The sequence below is a fragment of the Odontesthes bonariensis genome, chromosome 1 (assembly GCF_027942865.1).
Source record: "Odontesthes bonariensis isolate fOdoBon6 chromosome 1, fOdoBon6.hap1, whole genome shotgun sequence".
Lineage (NCBI taxonomy): Eukaryota > Metazoa > Chordata > Actinopteri > Atheriniformes > Atherinopsidae > Odontesthes > Odontesthes bonariensis.
In genome coordinates, this window is record NC_134506.1 from 398,575 (window position 1) to 415,681 (window position 17,107).

At 42.9% G+C, this 17,107-nt stretch overlaps 1 protein-coding gene across 4 annotated transcripts in view; it reads right to left on the minus strand.

The window, feature by feature from the left end:
- The window catches only part of il16 (interleukin 16), a 122,489-nt gene that overhangs the window by 34,437 nt on the left and 70,945 nt on the right, over window positions 1-17,107 (minus strand). Inside the window, exons 1-6 of one of the 4 annotated variants that reach the window (XM_075447460.1) lie at window positions 13,983-14,135; window positions 13,123-13,369; window positions 12,326-12,443; window positions 11,849-11,981; window positions 9,501-9,588; window positions 5,964-6,172 (exon numbers count right to left, since the gene is read on the minus strand). In XM_075447460.1, the coding sequence (XP_075303575.1) occupies window positions 5,964-6,172; window positions 9,501-9,588; window positions 11,849-11,981; window positions 12,326-12,443; window positions 13,123-13,369; window positions 13,983-14,072 (885 nt within the window). In that variant the 5' untranslated portion in view covers window positions 14,073-14,135. Of the gene's footprint in view, window positions 1-5,963; window positions 6,173-9,500; window positions 9,589-11,848; window positions 11,982-12,325; window positions 12,444-13,122; window positions 13,370-13,744; window positions 14,136-17,107 lie in introns of those variants that run through there. The other 3 variants (XM_075448196.1, XM_075448921.1, XM_075487474.1) reach the window with 3 other exon arrangements.

Sequence of the window (17,107 nt, forward strand, 5' to 3'; positions counted from 1 at the left end):
ACTCCCTAACCTTATCTGATGTGCATCACACAGTTTTTTAATTATCCCTGCTTCTAACTCAGTTGCTCTCATGACATGGGTTGATAGAGTTTCTAATTTTCTACTGATCCCTACATTCTTATGTCAAACAGAGTCAGAGTTGTTAATGGCTACAGTAATGAACGCTGTTGTGTTGTGATTAGTCTCTTAAGAAAAAAATAAATCACCTATAATAAATCATCTATCGTATTATAAATACATTGTAAACTAGCTCAGTCAGACAACTTGTGTGTTAATGTTTAGAAACTTTAATTAAAGTATATAATTTAAGTAAGTTTGGGGTCTATGTTCCATGAGTGAAATACCCCCACCCCCACCTTCTTTTTTGTTTTTCTTCTTTTGCCCTGGAGCCTACAGGTGGATGCTGGGGTGGCGGAGGGGCAGAAAGCAGGCAGTGTGTGGGGTTAATGGGCTGCATGGGTGGCAGCACCCAGCATAACGCAGAGAGCTTTGCAGCTTAAATGGACTGCACAGCTTGGAGGGGTGCGTTTGATAAGTAGCATGTAGAGCGTGAAACAGCTGCAGAGCAGCACAGGTCGTCAGCCTGAACTAGCTCGCAGGCATTATTACATTTGTCGGATGAATTTAGCAATAAGAAAAATATATTATTTTTTATTTATATATGAACTGCATGTAACTGAATTCTATTAATGTTACTTTGACAAGGTTTTTTTTTTTATATAGATATGTCTTAGGCCTTCTTCAGAGACAAAACAAATGTATTTTCCTTCTTAATTCAAATTAAATAAGTTTTAATTAATCAAACAAATGTATTTGTCATTATAGACATAATTTGGTCTCCAGTTAATTAAATTCATTTGAGTTGGTTAAAAATAAATCACTTCAAGTAAGGCAATGTCAATAATTTTGTTTTCTTGAATGACATTATTTTGTGTTTAACTAACATAGATAATTTACATTTAGTATATGCAATTATTGCCTTTCAAACTTCCATCCATCCATCCATTATCTTCCGCTTCTCCGGGGATCGGGTCGCGGGGGCAGCAGCTTGAGCAGAGAAACCCAGACGTCCCTGTCCCCGGCCACTTCCTCCAGCTCTTCTGGGGGGACCCCGAGGCGTTCCCAGGCCAGCCGAGAGACATAGTCTCTCCAACGTGTCCTGGGTCTTCCCCGGGGCCTCCTCCCAGTGGGACGGGCCCGGAACACCTCACCAGGGAGGCGTCCAGGAGGCATCCTAACCAGATGCCCGAGCCACCTCATCTGACTCCTCTGGATGCGGAGGAGCAGCGGTTCTACTCTGAGCCCCTCCCGGATGACCGAGCTTCTCACCCTATCTCTAAGGGAGAGCCCAGACACCCTGCGGAGGAAACTCATTTCGGCCGCTTGTATTCGCGATCTCGTTCTTTCGGTCACTACCCACAGCTGGTGACCATAGGTGAGGGTAGGAACATAGACTGACCGGTAAATCGAGAGCTTGGCCTTCTGGCTCAGCTCCTTCTTCACCACGACGGGCCGGTGCAGAGCCCGCATCACTGCAGACGCCGCACCGATCCGTCTGTCAATCTCCTGCCCGGAGAGGGCATTCCACCCTTTTCCGGCCGAGGACCATGGTCTCAGATTTGGAGGCGCTGATTCTCATCCCAGCCGCTTCACACTCGGCTGCGAACCGCTCCAGTGAGAGCTGAAGGTCACGGTCCGACGACGCCAACAGAACCACATCGTCTGCAAAGAGCAGAGACCCGATTCTGAGGTCGCCAAAACGGACCCCCTCAACGCCCCGGCTGCGCCTAGAAATTCTGTCCATAAAAATTATGAACAGAATCGTGACAAAGGGCAGCCCTGACGGAGTCCAACCCTCACAGGAAACATGTCCGACTTACTGCCGGCAATGCGGACCAAACTCTGACACCGGTCATACAGAGACCGAACAGCCCATATCAAGGGGTCAGGCACTCCATACTCCCGGAGCACCCCCCACAAGAGTCCCTGAGGGACACGGTCGAACGCCTTCTCCAAGTCCACAAAACACATGTAGACCGGTTGGGCGAACTCCCATGCTCCCTCCAGGATCCTGCGGAGGGTATAGAGCTGGTCCACTGTTCCACGGCCAGGACGAAAACCACACTGCACCTCCTGAATCCGAGATTCGACTATCCGGCGGATCCTCCTCTCCAGTACCCCCGAATAGACCTCACCAGGGAGGCTGAGGAGTGTGATCCCCCTATAGTTGGAACACACCCTCCGTCCCCTTTTTAAAGAGGGGGACCACCACCCCGATCTGCCAGTCCAGAGGCACTGCCCCCGATGTCCACGCGATGCTGCAGAGGCGTGTCAACCAAGACAGCCCCACAACATCCAGAGCCTTGAGGAACTCAGGACGGACCTCATCCACCCCCGGGGCCCTGCCACCGAGGAGTTTTTTAACCACCTCGTCAACCTCAGCCCCAGAAATGGGAGGTCCCACGTCCGAGCTCCCCAACTCTGCTTCCTCATCGGAAGGCGTGTCGGTAGGATTGAGGAGGCCCTCGAAGTATTCCCCCCACCGACTCACGACGTCCCTAGTTGAGGTCAGCAGAGCCCCGCCCCCACCATACACAGTGTTGACGGTGCATCGCTTCCCCCCTGAGCCGCCGGATGGTGGACCAGAAACTCCTCGATGCCGTCCGGAAGTCGTTCTCCATGGCCTCCCCGAACTCCTCCCAAGCCCGAGTTTTTGCCTCAGCAACCGCCTTTTAAACTTATTAACACATTGAATACCGGCGGTTTTTACAGAATTATGTCGTAGAATCCCAGCATTCTAAACCATTTTTTGACGTTTTTTGTACAGTCACAGCATATTATGTGATAGGGCCACTGAAACATGTTATGGCTCGTTTGAAAGCTGAGACTTTAAACTCTTTGTGGGTCAAAACTGCGTGTCTCTAGGTGCCGCCATTAGCGAGCTATCCTTAGCTAAACCAAGGCGGGTATCCACCAAAATCAACAACAAACTGATATCGGGGCTTTTGTGAAACGTGCGCTCTTTCAGCCTGTCGCACTTTAGATACTTACATATCCGGGTCAGAGGATTTGCGTCGTGTCGCATGTTGCAAAGCTAACCTGTTCATAAGACCGCCTCCTTAGGACTTGTCGCGTGTCTTCTTCTCCTTCTTGTTGTTTGTTTATGTTACTTTACCGCCACCCTCTGGAAACCGACACGTGCGATTGGACAAAATGCGGAAATGCACAACAATCAATGCAGCGTTATCAAAATTGTTCTTGAGTCGACGCAAAGCCATTGGCGTAATGATCAAAATGTCCAGATGATGACACCAGACTGCCATCTATGTCAGTTCTGTTCATCACATAATTACAAAAATCACACAGAATGTGCATTAGAATGTATAGATTCAGAATCCATAAAAAAAAACGTAAAAACGTATTTTTACCATGTGGGAGCCAACGCATGGGCAGTAAAAACGTAGTTTTACATGACTTGGGAGTCAATGTGTTAATTAAAATCTGGCAGGACTAACTAAACTGAATTTAGTTTGAGTTCACCCTACATATATTTATTGGATGGAAAAAATACCCATAATCAAATTGAATTCATCCAATGAGTCTTCTTCTTTGAGTGTGCAAATGGTTGTGAAAGCTCCTGAAAGGAGAGTCAGTGCTGCATTGCTGGAAGATCATTTCTTGCATGAGCTCTTCTGTTCAAAGATATTTTTTCCAGTTGAGCATAGATGCTTCTTTGACTCCACTCTGGAACCATCCATCTTCTCTGTCCAGAATGAGGACATTACTGTCCTTAAAGAACATCCCTTCTCCTTAAGATGTTGGTGAACTGCTGCACCTGAGGAGCTGTTTCTCCTGTGTTGGTCCATGCACCAGTGGTTGTTTAGTTTCTCCTTTAATATAGGAGAAACTAAACACTGTGTGTGTTGATTATTTCACACTTATGAAATGATCAACACTTCTCAAACTTAGGTAACATTATTAGACAGCATGGCATAAATTTCCATTGCTATGCTGATGATACTCAGCTGTACTTATCTATAAAACCAGATGAACCCAATAGGTTGGTCAGACTACAAGCATGTCTTAAAGACATAAAGACCTGGATGACTCAGAACTGTCTGCTGCTAAATTCAGACAAAACTGAAGTCGTTATCTTTGGACCTGAGCGTTTCAGGGAGAAATTGTCTAGCTATATAGTTACTCTAGATGGTATTTCCTTGGCTTCTAGTTCTACAGTGAGGAACCTTGGAGTTATTTTTGACCAGAACTTATCATTTGACTCACATATAAAACAGGTTTCTAGGACTGCCTTCTTTCACCTTCGTAATATTGTTAAAATCAGGAACATCTTGTCTCAGAGTGATGCAGAAAAACTAATTCATGCATTTGTTACTTCAAGATTGGACTACTGTAATTCTTTATTATTGGGCTGTCCCACATATTCTCTGAAAAGCCTTCAGTTGATCCAAAATGCTGCAGCCAGAGTTCTGATGAGAACTAACAGGAGAGATCATATTTCTCCAGTTTTAGCTTCTCTTCATTGGCTCCCTGTTAAATTCAGAATAGAATTTAAGATTCTTCTCCTTACATATAAAACTCTTAATGACCGAGCTCCATCATATCTTAAAGATCTCATTGTAAGATATTTTCCTAACAGAGCACTTCGTTCCCAAACTGCAGGTTTACTTGAGGTTCCCAGAGTTTCTAAAAGTAGAATGGGAGGCAGAGCCTTCAGTTATCAGGCCCCTCTATTGTGGAATAAGCTGCCAGTAAATGTCCGGGAAGCAGACACCCTTTCCACTTTTAAGACCAGGCTTAAAACTTTCCTTTTTTATAAAGCTTATAGTTAGGTATGTTGAATCTGATAGTGTGTCTGCTAGTGTGTCTTGTTCTGCCTCCACCTCTGGCACCCTCTATACTTTCATTACCCCCTACCCAAACCAGGGTTTGAATCCCATTCCCGCTTCTCTTACCTCTTTTATTTCTCCCCCTACCCGAACCAGGGTTTGCATCCCCACCCCGCTGTGACTGGTGTGCAGTTGGTGAGAGGCTGAGGTAGCTTGTGGCTGTAAAAAGATGGTTGTTGTGGTGTGAGGAGCAGATCTATATAGGGAGTATAGGGAATTACTCACTGAGTCTGGTCCTTTACTTTATTTTATTATTTATTTTTTCGTTAGCACAAGTTTCTTGTGTTTACCTTGAATAGGGATGGCTCATGTGATCCTGAAACATCCCATAGTTAAGCTGCTATAGGCCTAGACTGCTGGGGGGCCTCATCTGACACACCTTTCCTCACTTTACTCTCTTTATGTATATGTGATATTATTGTGGTCATTAACTCGTGTTTCCCTGTTCCAACAGATATCCTTTGAATGGTGTTACAGTGCCGCCGTCGCGGTGGCCCCCTGCCCCCCTCCCCATTCCCCCCCCCCTTCCCCCCCCCTTTTTCTGTCTTCTCAAACCCCAGCTGGTCGAGGCGGATGGCCACCCTTCCTGAGTCTGGTTCTGCCAGAGGTTTCTTCCTGTTAAAAGGGAGTCGTTTCTCTCCACAGTCGCCTCAGGCACGCCGCTCAGGCCGGGAGATTGGACCGAAAAACAAAAAGTTTTCAGTGCAATCTGTTGGTTTTCTTAGCTAGGAAATTGTTTTTGAATTGGCTCTATATGAACGAATTGGATTACTTTATGAATTATGATTATTATTAATTAATTGAATTCCAATTGGCTTGAATTGGACTTACTATCTAAGTGCCTTGAGATGACATTTGTTGTATTTGGCGCTATATAAATAAAAATGAATTGAATTGAATTGAAATAATCGACACATAAAGTTAAAAACGACACAGAGTGAGACTTTTAAGACTATTTTAGTTTTTAGTTCCATTTTCTACACTGTCACATTGTTCCCCAAAACTGTTCATTATGTTTGATCCCCTACCCATGCAACAGGTGGCAGGATTGGTTACCTTGGGTCTGTCAAAGCTTTGAACACAGGATGGTGGCTTATGTTGTGTGATAGGGTGCTTTTGGATGGTGAGACGGCTGCTGGTGTTGTCACTCCAGGAGCGGATCATGGTCTTCTGTGTTCGCTGAACAGTCAAATGACTGAAGCTCCTCTCCAGACAACGTTCACATCTCTGTCGGCTATGAGAACAAGACTTCACTCCACATATCCCTTTAACAAGAAAAATAATTCAAAGATAATTATAATAAAATGACAATTAAAAAAATTATTAAATGCAATAAACAGGGTGTGCGCAGGGTCTTAAAAAGTCTTAAATCCAATCAATTGAATTTAAAATGTCTAAAATTCTCTTGAAATCTCATAAAATGTCTTAAATATTATTTTGAAAAGTCTTAAAAATGTATTGACGTGAGGGCCGCCATTCAAGAAGAGTAGGATGCAATACCTCATCAGACAATAAGTCGACTTGTGAAGAGCATGAGACGTCGTTGTCATTACATTACATTACGGTCATTTTGCAGACGCTTTTATCCAAAGCGACTTACAATCAGTGTGTTTCACATCGGTAGGCAAAAGAACTTCAGGTCACAAGAAATCAGAAGTGCATTTCCTTCCAAAACCAAACAGCTAAGAGCATAACTAGTGCTGGAGTAAGTGTGGTAAGTTAGGTACCGAGACAGATGGGAAGACAATTTAGAAAACAAAGACAATTTAGGAAACAAATAAGTGCGTAAGGAGCTGGGACGGAGCAGGTGATGTCCTAAGAGGGCGGATCAGGGTAGTGTTTCCTGAGGAGATGGGTTTTCAGCCTGCAGCCAAAGATGGGCAGTGACTCAACTGTCCTGACATCAGTCGGAGATCGTTCCACCATCGGGGGGCCAGAACAGAGAAAAGCCGTGACCGTGTGGATGGTGCGCAGGGACCCCTGAGTGACGGGGCAGCCGGCCGCCTGGAGGCCGCAGAGCGAAGTGGTCGGGCGGGGGTGTAGGGCTTGACCATAGCCTGGAGGTATGAAGGAGCGGCTCCTTCCACTGCCCTGTAGGCCAGCACCAGAGTCTTAAACTGGATGCGAGCAGCTACAGGGAGCCAGTGTAGAGAGCGGAGAAGGGGAGAGGTGTGGGAGAACTTGGGGAGGTTGAACACCAGACGAGCAGCAGCTTTCTGAACCAGCTCCAGAGGTCTGATGGCAGAAGCCGGGGCGCCAGCAAGGAGCGAGTTGCAGTAGTCCAGGCGGGAGATAACCAGAGCCTGGATGAGCACATGTGCTGCCTTGTTGGTGAGGAAGGGGCGAATCCTCTGGATGTTGTAGAGGAGGAATCGGCAGGAACGGGTCACTGATGCCATGTTTGGCGAGAACGACAGTTGGTCGTCCAGGGTCACACCCAGATTCCTCGCGGTCCGGGTTGACGTCACCACGGAGTCGTCCATGGTGATGGCCAGATCTCTAAACGGGCAGCCCTGCCCGTTTATCGTCTACGGACATTCCTCTTCACCCTGAGTCTAAGAAACGTTCCCCCCAGTTTCATTGGTCCTTTTGAAATTGAAAGAATAATCAACCCCTCTTCTGTACGCCTAAAGCTACCTAGAACCATGAGGATATATCCAACCTTTTACGTTTCTCAGATTAAACTTGTCTCTGCCTTCAACCTTTCCACTGTTCAGTTAAGATTTGGAAGAGAGTTACATGCTCCAAAGGAAAAACCCACCTGACCTGCATTCACTGCCCCAGAGAAACAGACAGCAACTCCCTTGGATTTCAACTCACTCCCTTTCTGTAGTAACATTAAATTGTTTACTTATTTCACTCATGTGTTCAATATTGGTGGTATGACTGCAGTAAAGCAGAGAGAAAATAATCAAAGGACATGATCTAATGAAAAAAAACAAAACAGGAAACAGGAAACATCAAAACACAAAAGCAAAAACCAGTACATAGGAAAACCAACACAAAAACACATGGATCATAACTGACCCCAGATACCTGTAGATTATTCAGGTTAAAAATTGTGTGCTTCATGCTCTGCTTCAAATACCAACTGCCACTGATTTAGATACAGACTCAATCTCAGAACCATGAAGAGGGAGTTTTTAAAAAATTTGCTTGGGAAGACATAAGTTTTGTTGTTGTTGTTAAAAACAATTCTTAAATCATACAAGGTGTATTCAATTGAATTGAAAGCTGACAGAGCGCTTTATAAAGTGTAAATGGAACACTGTACCAGAGAGAAAATTGGTGTTTAATACTTCTTGTTCAGAGTTATTGATATACTGAATGAACAGGAGTGTTCCCAGGACCAGAAATATCTCTAGTTACACTGAGGTTGCTAGAAGGAATACCCTCTCCCTTTACACACAACAAATGTCTTAAGACGCCTTTTCATGACGTTTATATTCAAATCCATTTTTATGTCTAATGTCAACACAACACAGACATCAAAGAGTCTCACTCACCGCTTGAGGTTAAAGGTGGGGTCTGAGATCTTGGAAAAACAGTTCCTGCAAGCTATATCTTTGAAAATACACAACCTTGCCTCTCCCTTCAGCCAACTCCTCGAAACCACGCCTTCAAAACACATGAACGAGTCACGAGTCTGTGAACGCGCAGGGGGGAGGGGGGAGGGGGGCTGACGGTTGATTGGCGTGTCATAATCCAATAGAAGTAACTCTCATCATTACTTCTATTGGTCAGGCATTTCCTCTTGCTACACCCTCTAAAATGGACTAAAATATAAATTTTTTCCCCCAAACATTCTATTTTAGTGGGTGCAATGGGGTCGTGAGGAGGTTTTCAGACAATATGATAAAAAATGCTCCAGAAAACATCTCATACCCCACCTTTAAGAATTGTGCAAATTTAGCAAAACAATCGTGACTTTTATCTGTAGTCTCCCTGGAAAGTGGGCGTTGCACTGGTTCATTTTCATGGCTATGATGCTGACCAGGAAAAACAAATCACATCCACTGATCCAAGATTGCTGGGTCGTTGGGGAAGCTGAAAAGGGTCAACTTGCCCTCACAACCAAAAATACATTTTCCTAAAGATATCTCTGAAACAAAAACAAAGTGGCATCCTTTGAGAAATAGTGGTGGATCTCTCGTTCCTTCTAGCGCAAAAACTTAAATAGAAAATGAAAGAAAATAAAAGGTTTTGAAACAGTCGTGGTTGAAAATGTACATTCTCTGGTTGGGAGCACTGCCTGGAGAATAGACCAGACAGGGAAATCCCAGATATATGACGTGATGGTGGCCAGGTTGTAGAAAAAAGTTTTTTTTACGAAGGACAGTTTGAAACTAGGGGATAAAATGAGTTCCTTCTGCATGAAAATACAAAACATGTGTATGCCTCTTTTTTGAGCTTTGAGTTGAAATCTTTATCAACATTTTGATAAGCCAGAAAACATGGAAAGGCATGCCATGGGTCCTTTGAATCAGGGGGATACATAATGCATACTTTAAATATAGAAGACACAAAAGCATGTTTTCCAAACAAAAATAAAATCATTTATATTTATGGAAAGTGATTATGAACAAATTTTACCATCAATGCTTAACTGGCTCATATCCATTCTCAGTTTGCTCTTTTTCACTGCCTCAGCAATTGCATCCTTCAACTGCTGCTCTGATACCTGCAAAACACAGATGATGGGAATGTTAACATTACTGGACCAATACCAGCCTTGTTGTCAAAAGTCAGGATGATTAAATGCATTCCCAGATAGCAGTGGACTCCGGGCCGGATCCGCCCTCAAGCCGGGCAGGTCCGCCGTCCTGATCAACCGCTCGCCCCGCCTCCACACAGTGTTCAGCGGACCCGTTGCGGACTCTAGGCGGATCCGCACCATTCTTTGTTACAGTGTCATTCCAAGTTGGAAAGCAAAAGCGAAACGTCTGCTTCAGCAGATCGTACACTGTAAGTAAACTGTTAAAACTATTAATATGTACTTGTTTATGCAGATGGAAAGCGGGTGAATCTGTCTCTATGATTTAACTTTTAACTTTGTAATATAGCATAGCGATATAGCATACCATAGCATATATAGCATATAGCATAGCGAGCGTGGTTAGCTAGCTCACATAGCATATTGCAGGTAGGTAATGTAGATTTGAGTTAACCCTGGTAGTTTTGGTCACTATATCATTCACTCAACACTCATTCATCTAAGCTGACTATACACAGGTTATTTTTGTTAGTCTTAAACTGCATTCCTATATTTAGAAATTCTATGTCTGAAGTATGTGACAGATTGTCTGTTTTGGAGTGCATCACTATGTGTATCCTGTCACATTACAAATTGTGATTATGATGGCAGATGATGATAACTTAATTGAAAATCTCCTTATGTGATTACAGATTCTGTCAGAAAAAATCCTGTCGCTCGTGCTTCCACTGAACATGATGTCTGCAAGCATGCCATCCGGTGGTTCAACCTGGCAGCAGATAGGGGAACCTCAAGCAGACGCAGAAAACACGAGGTTCATCCTGCTGACCATGTCTAAGCACAGCACAGCTCATGTTATGCCAGTTCTTGTTTATTTTTTTTATTGTTCATTTAAATGAGTGTGTGAGTATTCATAAATACATTTAAGAATTTCCATCATGTGTGTCCATTATCTTATTAGCCACTTGTAGTGATGTGTTGGTCAATCTGGTGTTTGTGCCAGCTCTTTTAAGTGAACTTAATTCCACTTAATTGGTTGTATCCAACCAATCATATGATCACAAGGATCATACTCTAATGTCCCATATATCTGTAACCTCCACCAGGGAGGTTGGTGGAGGTTACTGTCCTGGTATGGAGGATGAGGGAGGCAGGGAGAGCAGAACAGCACAATGGATAGCAGATGAGATGAAGTACCCAGAGAGAACCCATGCATGTACAGGGAGAACATGCAAAGCACATGCAGAAAGACCCCTGGCTGGATTCTAACACCTGCAACAGTGCTACCAACTGCACCACTGTGCAGCCTCAAAACTGTACATTTACTCCTAATAATGACCCAATTTTAGGTCTTTTGCAGCTTCACAATAAATCATTTTCAGGTGTATAAGGCTAAACTGGTGGGGTTTTATGGAGTCATTTCTAGTTGGTAAGCAAGTTTTTATCTGTGTCTACTTTTGTTAATAAATTCATAATAAATAAAGGTTCTGGACCAAATGAGTCCACCTCCGTTATAAGTATCATAAACGGATCCGTGATCTGGATCTGTTCCGGTGTGCAAGTAGACTCCGATCCGGGTCCGTTTTGTGGATCCGTTACTGAGTCTACCCTAAATCCGGAACGGATCCGTTCCGGAGTCCGTTTGCTATCTGGGTTGTTGCTCTGTGGAATCAAAGAAAAAGTGTCAAAAAAGTTTTCAGGTTCTTTTTCTTATTTGAAAAGAATCAAGAACCAAAATGTTCAAAGTTTATTGTAAGATGATTTGATGAAATTGAACTAAGAATAAATTGATACCACTATTTTTTGCATTAGAGATTATGGAGGGAGGACGCCTAAAATTAGCATTTATTTATATTCTTTTCAAGTTATTTAGAGACTTTTAGTTTAACACATACCTTGTGTCATGTCAGTTGGTAAACTTGTGTTCCATTGCAAAATTAGGAAATAAATTTTCTTTTTTCTTCAATGAAACTATTTGTCAACTTTTGCACCAGTAAGAACAGACTGACACATAGTTTTGGTCTTTAGATGGAATTTAAATTTAAATTAAAATTTTATTTCGAGAATTGGTATTTGGAAAAAGCTAGAACCCAAGAGCGTGACCATGCTAGCAGCAAAAGGCTTCAAATAAACATTAACGCTGAGCCACGCTCATAAATCTGTCCCTATATGAAATTGAACTGTTAATTTAGCAGTGGTTAAAGCACACCAAGGAGAAATTACATACTTTTGGATCAGGGTGTCGACTGATGATGATGTGCACTGATCCTGGGGCGCACTGACTCAAAACTGAGTAAACATCATTCAGGACCAAGCTGCACACCGGAGTGTCATTGATCTCCACGATCTCATCCCCACTCCTTATGGTAGGGAAGGAAGTTCAGCAACAGATATAAAAAAAGAAAACAAATAATTTATCAATAGACAAATGTAAGTATGTACAGTCGTACATATGTTCTTGATATTACACAAAATTGAACATATGCAAGTTGTAAAAAACAGATTCTGAAAGCATCAGTAAAATGCTCACTATGTTGATATTGCAGTCAAATATCAATATGCAGCGACAATATAACAATTATCTTTTTTTTTTATTTTTTATGTTTGTTTCATTTTGTTCCCCACAAATCTTGGTTAGGGAAACTACATGAGGTATTTGGTACCCTCCAGGATTATATACGTGTCTCCTATCCATTCTACGTACCGCAGTCTACCATCCATGTGTGCAACAGATCCAGGAGAGAGGGTGTGGATGTAGATCCCAGGGTATCCGTTATCAGATGGAACACAGCACAGTCCAATACCCAAACCAACGCCAGTTTCTGGGATGTTACATATGCATATACATATTTATTATGATATTCATTCATTATTAAATGAAAAAATCATGCTCATCAGTTCAACATGGCTTTCAACCAGTAATCCCCTTCACCCTGTCTGTGTCCTTGTTTGTTTGTTCGTTGGTCTGTGACAATGTTATTTTTTTTAAATGTTTTTGTAAAGCGACCTTGGGAAAAGCGCAATATAAATGAAAGTTTTTATAATCATTATTATGCTTTTCCCAATATGAGCAATATGGCGACAAATGACCGTCACAAAATTCGAACTGAATGTTATAACCTATCACAACCATTTGAACACATTCACGTGAGTCCACTAGCTGTGGTAGAGTCTGGTGATTTTTGAAAAATACAAACAAACAAAAACTTAACAGACTGGGAGTGTAGTGTTTCAATGATGTGGACGTTGACTTATTAGGGAACACATGTAAAGAAAATGCTGCTGGCGACATTATGGGATGTTAGGATCCAGCTTTCAGGTTCATGACCCGTATAAAGGACTGAATGTCAGGATGTCACAGCCACTGATGCCTTTTTTAAAACCATTTTACAATAATCTAATATGACTGCTGTGCACCTTAATCACTGGAGTAATACATTTTGCTAATTTATTTGTCAAAAATATGCAATAATTGTGTGTCTGCTGTCCACTGAGGCTGACCTTTCTGCAGGACGATCTCCATCATGATCCGGTCTCTGGGTTTCGCACGCTGCCTCGGGAAGCTCAATGTGTTAATGCACTTGCTCACATAGTTGTACTCTTCCATGTCTGCACTGACCCTCTCCATGCCTGTGGTGGAGCCGAGAGAACGGGACCTGCACAGCAGAGAAAGCTGCTCCTGTCCATACAGGGCCCCAACATGCAGGCTGGTCCTCACCACCAGAGTCAAGAGGCCCTTTTTAATTTGCTACAAAGAGACATTTCAAAAGACATTTCAGATATCAAATCGGTTCTCTATCTTTGTAGAAAAATATTGCTCAGTCTGGGATTTTAATTGGTCTGTTTTTCTGTTTTTTCTGCTTTTCAGAATATTCCCCTGCTGCCTCCTGCAAACTGGTTCAGTGACTGTGGAAAGTTAATTGCTGGATTCTTATGGCAAAACAAACAACCCAGGGTTAGAATGTCGCTCTTACATTTACCAACAATAAAGGGGGACGAGGATGTCCAAAGTTAATGTGGTATTATTGGGCAGCCCAACTTAGAACCATTAGATATTACTTTAATGTCAAGGACGCACCCCAATGGTCAGAAATGGAATCTGATTCAGTAAGTCCACCTTTACCTTTATATATTTTCTCTGACTCAGTTCCCAGCTTGCTGGAAAAAACTGTAAACCCTATTGTTAAAAACATCCCACAGGACATAGCGAGACTGCCGGGATCTCTGTGGATGGTCTGCCTGCCCACCAAGCGGCAGAGACGGCGGAGAGAGAGGAAGCAAAAGCGGGGACGCTGCTCAGGCTCGGATGCTAGGCTACGTAAACAACCACACAGGCCAGCATTACCGAGCATCTTCCTCACCAACACCAGATCCATCACCAACAAGATTGGCGAACTGGAGCTACAGATGGCCACAAACAGCTTTGCACAGAACTGCAGCATTATTTTCATCACGAAGACGTGGCTTCACCCGCTGATCCCCAACTCTGCAGTCAAGCTAGCAGGCTGCACACTACACAGGAAGGACAGGAACAGAGACTCTGGTAAGAGCAGAGGAGGGTGGCTTTGTGTTTACATGCATAGGGACTGGTGTTGTAACAGCAGGCTCATTGATAGGCACTGTTCTCCCGATTTACAGGTTCTGGCAGTTTCGTGCAGGCCTTTTCACCTACCGAGGGAGCTATCTATCTATCTATATATATATATATATATATATATATATATATATATATATATACACAGTGTTTAAATTGGCTTTTGTAAAGTGGGGGAGCCCTTCACTCGCAGTGGTCAATGTCGCGAAACATTTCTACTATGTGAATACACTGCTACTAACACACTGTTAATTCACATTGTGTTCTTTATTAGTTATTTATCTCATATGCACATATCACAACAATAACATAACTTTAAAGGTGCACCGTGTAATATTTTTAGCAGTTTCATTCCAGAATTCATGCTGCCCTTTCACAAGTTTTACCTTTTTCACAAATACTTATCACCACAACCATCAGATTCTAAGTATTTATTATGACTGGGAAAATTGCACTTTTCATACATGAAAAAATTAATCTTCTCCATGTCTACCATTTTGAATTTCTAGAAATAGACATTTTTAGCAGCTGGGCCTGCACTTACTCCTTTGCTGCTCCTGACAGTGGTACTGTTAAATGCATACAATATGATGGTTACCAATTCTAAACACAGGTTTTAATACATCCAATGTATTAAATATAGCTGGGTTTTTTTTTTTTTTTTTTTGCCGAAATGACCTCAACATACCCACTGAAAAAGTCCCTCAGTGTCCGCTTCATTGTCAGAGTTAGAGTGTCTGAACAGAAAAATCAAGTTAAATACCAATGTATGTGGGGGTGGTCCACTATGCACTGGCTCACAAACTTGAATGTAGTTAAAATCAACATGAGCTACAGTACAGAATGAAAAAGAATTGAGCTACCTAAAGACATTGTGGCACTGAATCCATCTGATGTTATTAACAAGCGAAGCAAAAAAAATAAAAGTCTTTGAAAAGCCTACCCTACCAACACTGCCATTTACTCTTTACCATGTGTGCTGAAGTAGGCTACCACTCATGCTTTCCAGTAGAATAACTCATTTGTAACGAATAACGAAGTTTAGCGACCTCATAACTTTGGCCAAACTCATAGGATTGGGAGTCGAGCACGCTATCCAGGCTGCAAGAGACAAGTTTGCTAGTTTCCATACGCAAAGCTACGTTGCAGCAGGCATTCGTTCATTCAGTTAGATGAGATGAGATGAAACTAGGGAGACACGTTGCTCTTCGGCGTCCTCACGATCTGATGATCATAACTAATCGAGCCGCTCTCAGTAAGTAAAAACAAGTGAAATTGCACACTTAAAGTGTGGATAATAAGTGTGCCCAATATGTCGAATGACGGGCCAGTTACGAGGATGAAAGATAAGAAAGAAGCCACTGCAGGTGATTCCGGGCTGTCAGGCAATGTGCTGCAGGAGCTGAAGACGCTGAACAATAAAATGGACGGGATGAAAGATATGTTTGAAAAACAACTAAACTCCAAGATGGACAGTTTGCGTAACTCGATGGAAAAGTTGATTACGGAAAACAGAGACTGCCTGAAAGCCGAACTCGCTCTGAAAACCAAAGAAATTCAAGGTAATTTGGATCTGGAGCTCGGCCATGTAGTGGCGAGAATTGATCAGCTGGAAGCCAAGTTGGATGGGGTGAAAAACAAAGCGAGTATTCGTTTTGACCCTGATGTTTCGGTGATCATCTCTGGCGTACGGTATGTGGAGGGGGAAATCGTTATGGCTGTTGTTAAGGAGCTGCTTATCCAGGGGCTACAGTGGGAGAGTCCCTGCGGCGTGGTGGCAGCCGAAAGGCTGGGAGAGAGAGGAGGACGGCCCGGGGTGATAAAGTTGGAATTCGGCTCTGTGCAGGATAAAGTGGATGTGCTGCGCAAGAAACTGAGGCTGAAAAGTGACGACAAGTTCAGGAGAGTTTACATTCGATCAGCCAAGACTAACACCGAAAGACTGGTGGAACTTAGCTTCAGAACTTTATTGGATGAAATACCCTCTGGCCGACAGTTTTACATCACCGGGAACGGGAGAGTGAGAAGACGCCCTGCGGCTGCAGGTGTGGAGGACAGCCGAAGCGTGGAGCAGAGACAGGGGGGTGACCATTGAGGATCACCCGCCCAGCCCGTAAATCATGATCAATTCGTCCTTGTGCACTGGAATATAAATGGATGGACGGATAATAACTATGAACTTAGACTCCTGATGCTACTGAACTTTAAGCCCGACTTTATTTCCCTTAACGAAACGCATTTAACCGGTCTAAATGTGATTAATATAGATGGTTATATCTGGTTTGGTTATAATAGGAAAACTCACATTAAAGCCCCTAAAGGGTCGGGGGGTGTGGGTATTTTGGTAAAAAATGATGTCTTCAGTTCATATAGCGTCAGTGTATTGGATAAATCAATAGATGGTATAATTGGTTTACAGGTTAAGCATCTAGTGTCAGAGTACTGTTTTATAATCTTTTCTTGTTATTTTCCTCCGGAGGGATCAGCATGGGCTGATGCTCATGGACTGTATAATCACCTATTGGTCCAGATGTATAATCTGGTAGACACTGATGCTGTTTATGTCTGTGGGGATTTGAACAGCCGAATAGGGCATTGGGAAGACTTTATTAGTGAGACTGATATGCATGTCCCACCTAGAGTCAGTTTGGATAATGTTGTAAATAAACATGGTGAAATGTTGATAGAACTCTTGAAAGACTCCAAATGTTGTATTTTAAATGGACGGATACCTGGAAAAGATAACTTTACCTCAATATCTGTAAAAGGGAGGGCTGTTGTAGATTATATAATCACTCCTCATGATTGTTTAAGCACTTGTACTGAGTTGAACATTTACAGTCCTAATGAGTTAATTGAGAATGGGAGTGTCAGCTGTTTCAATATGCTTGG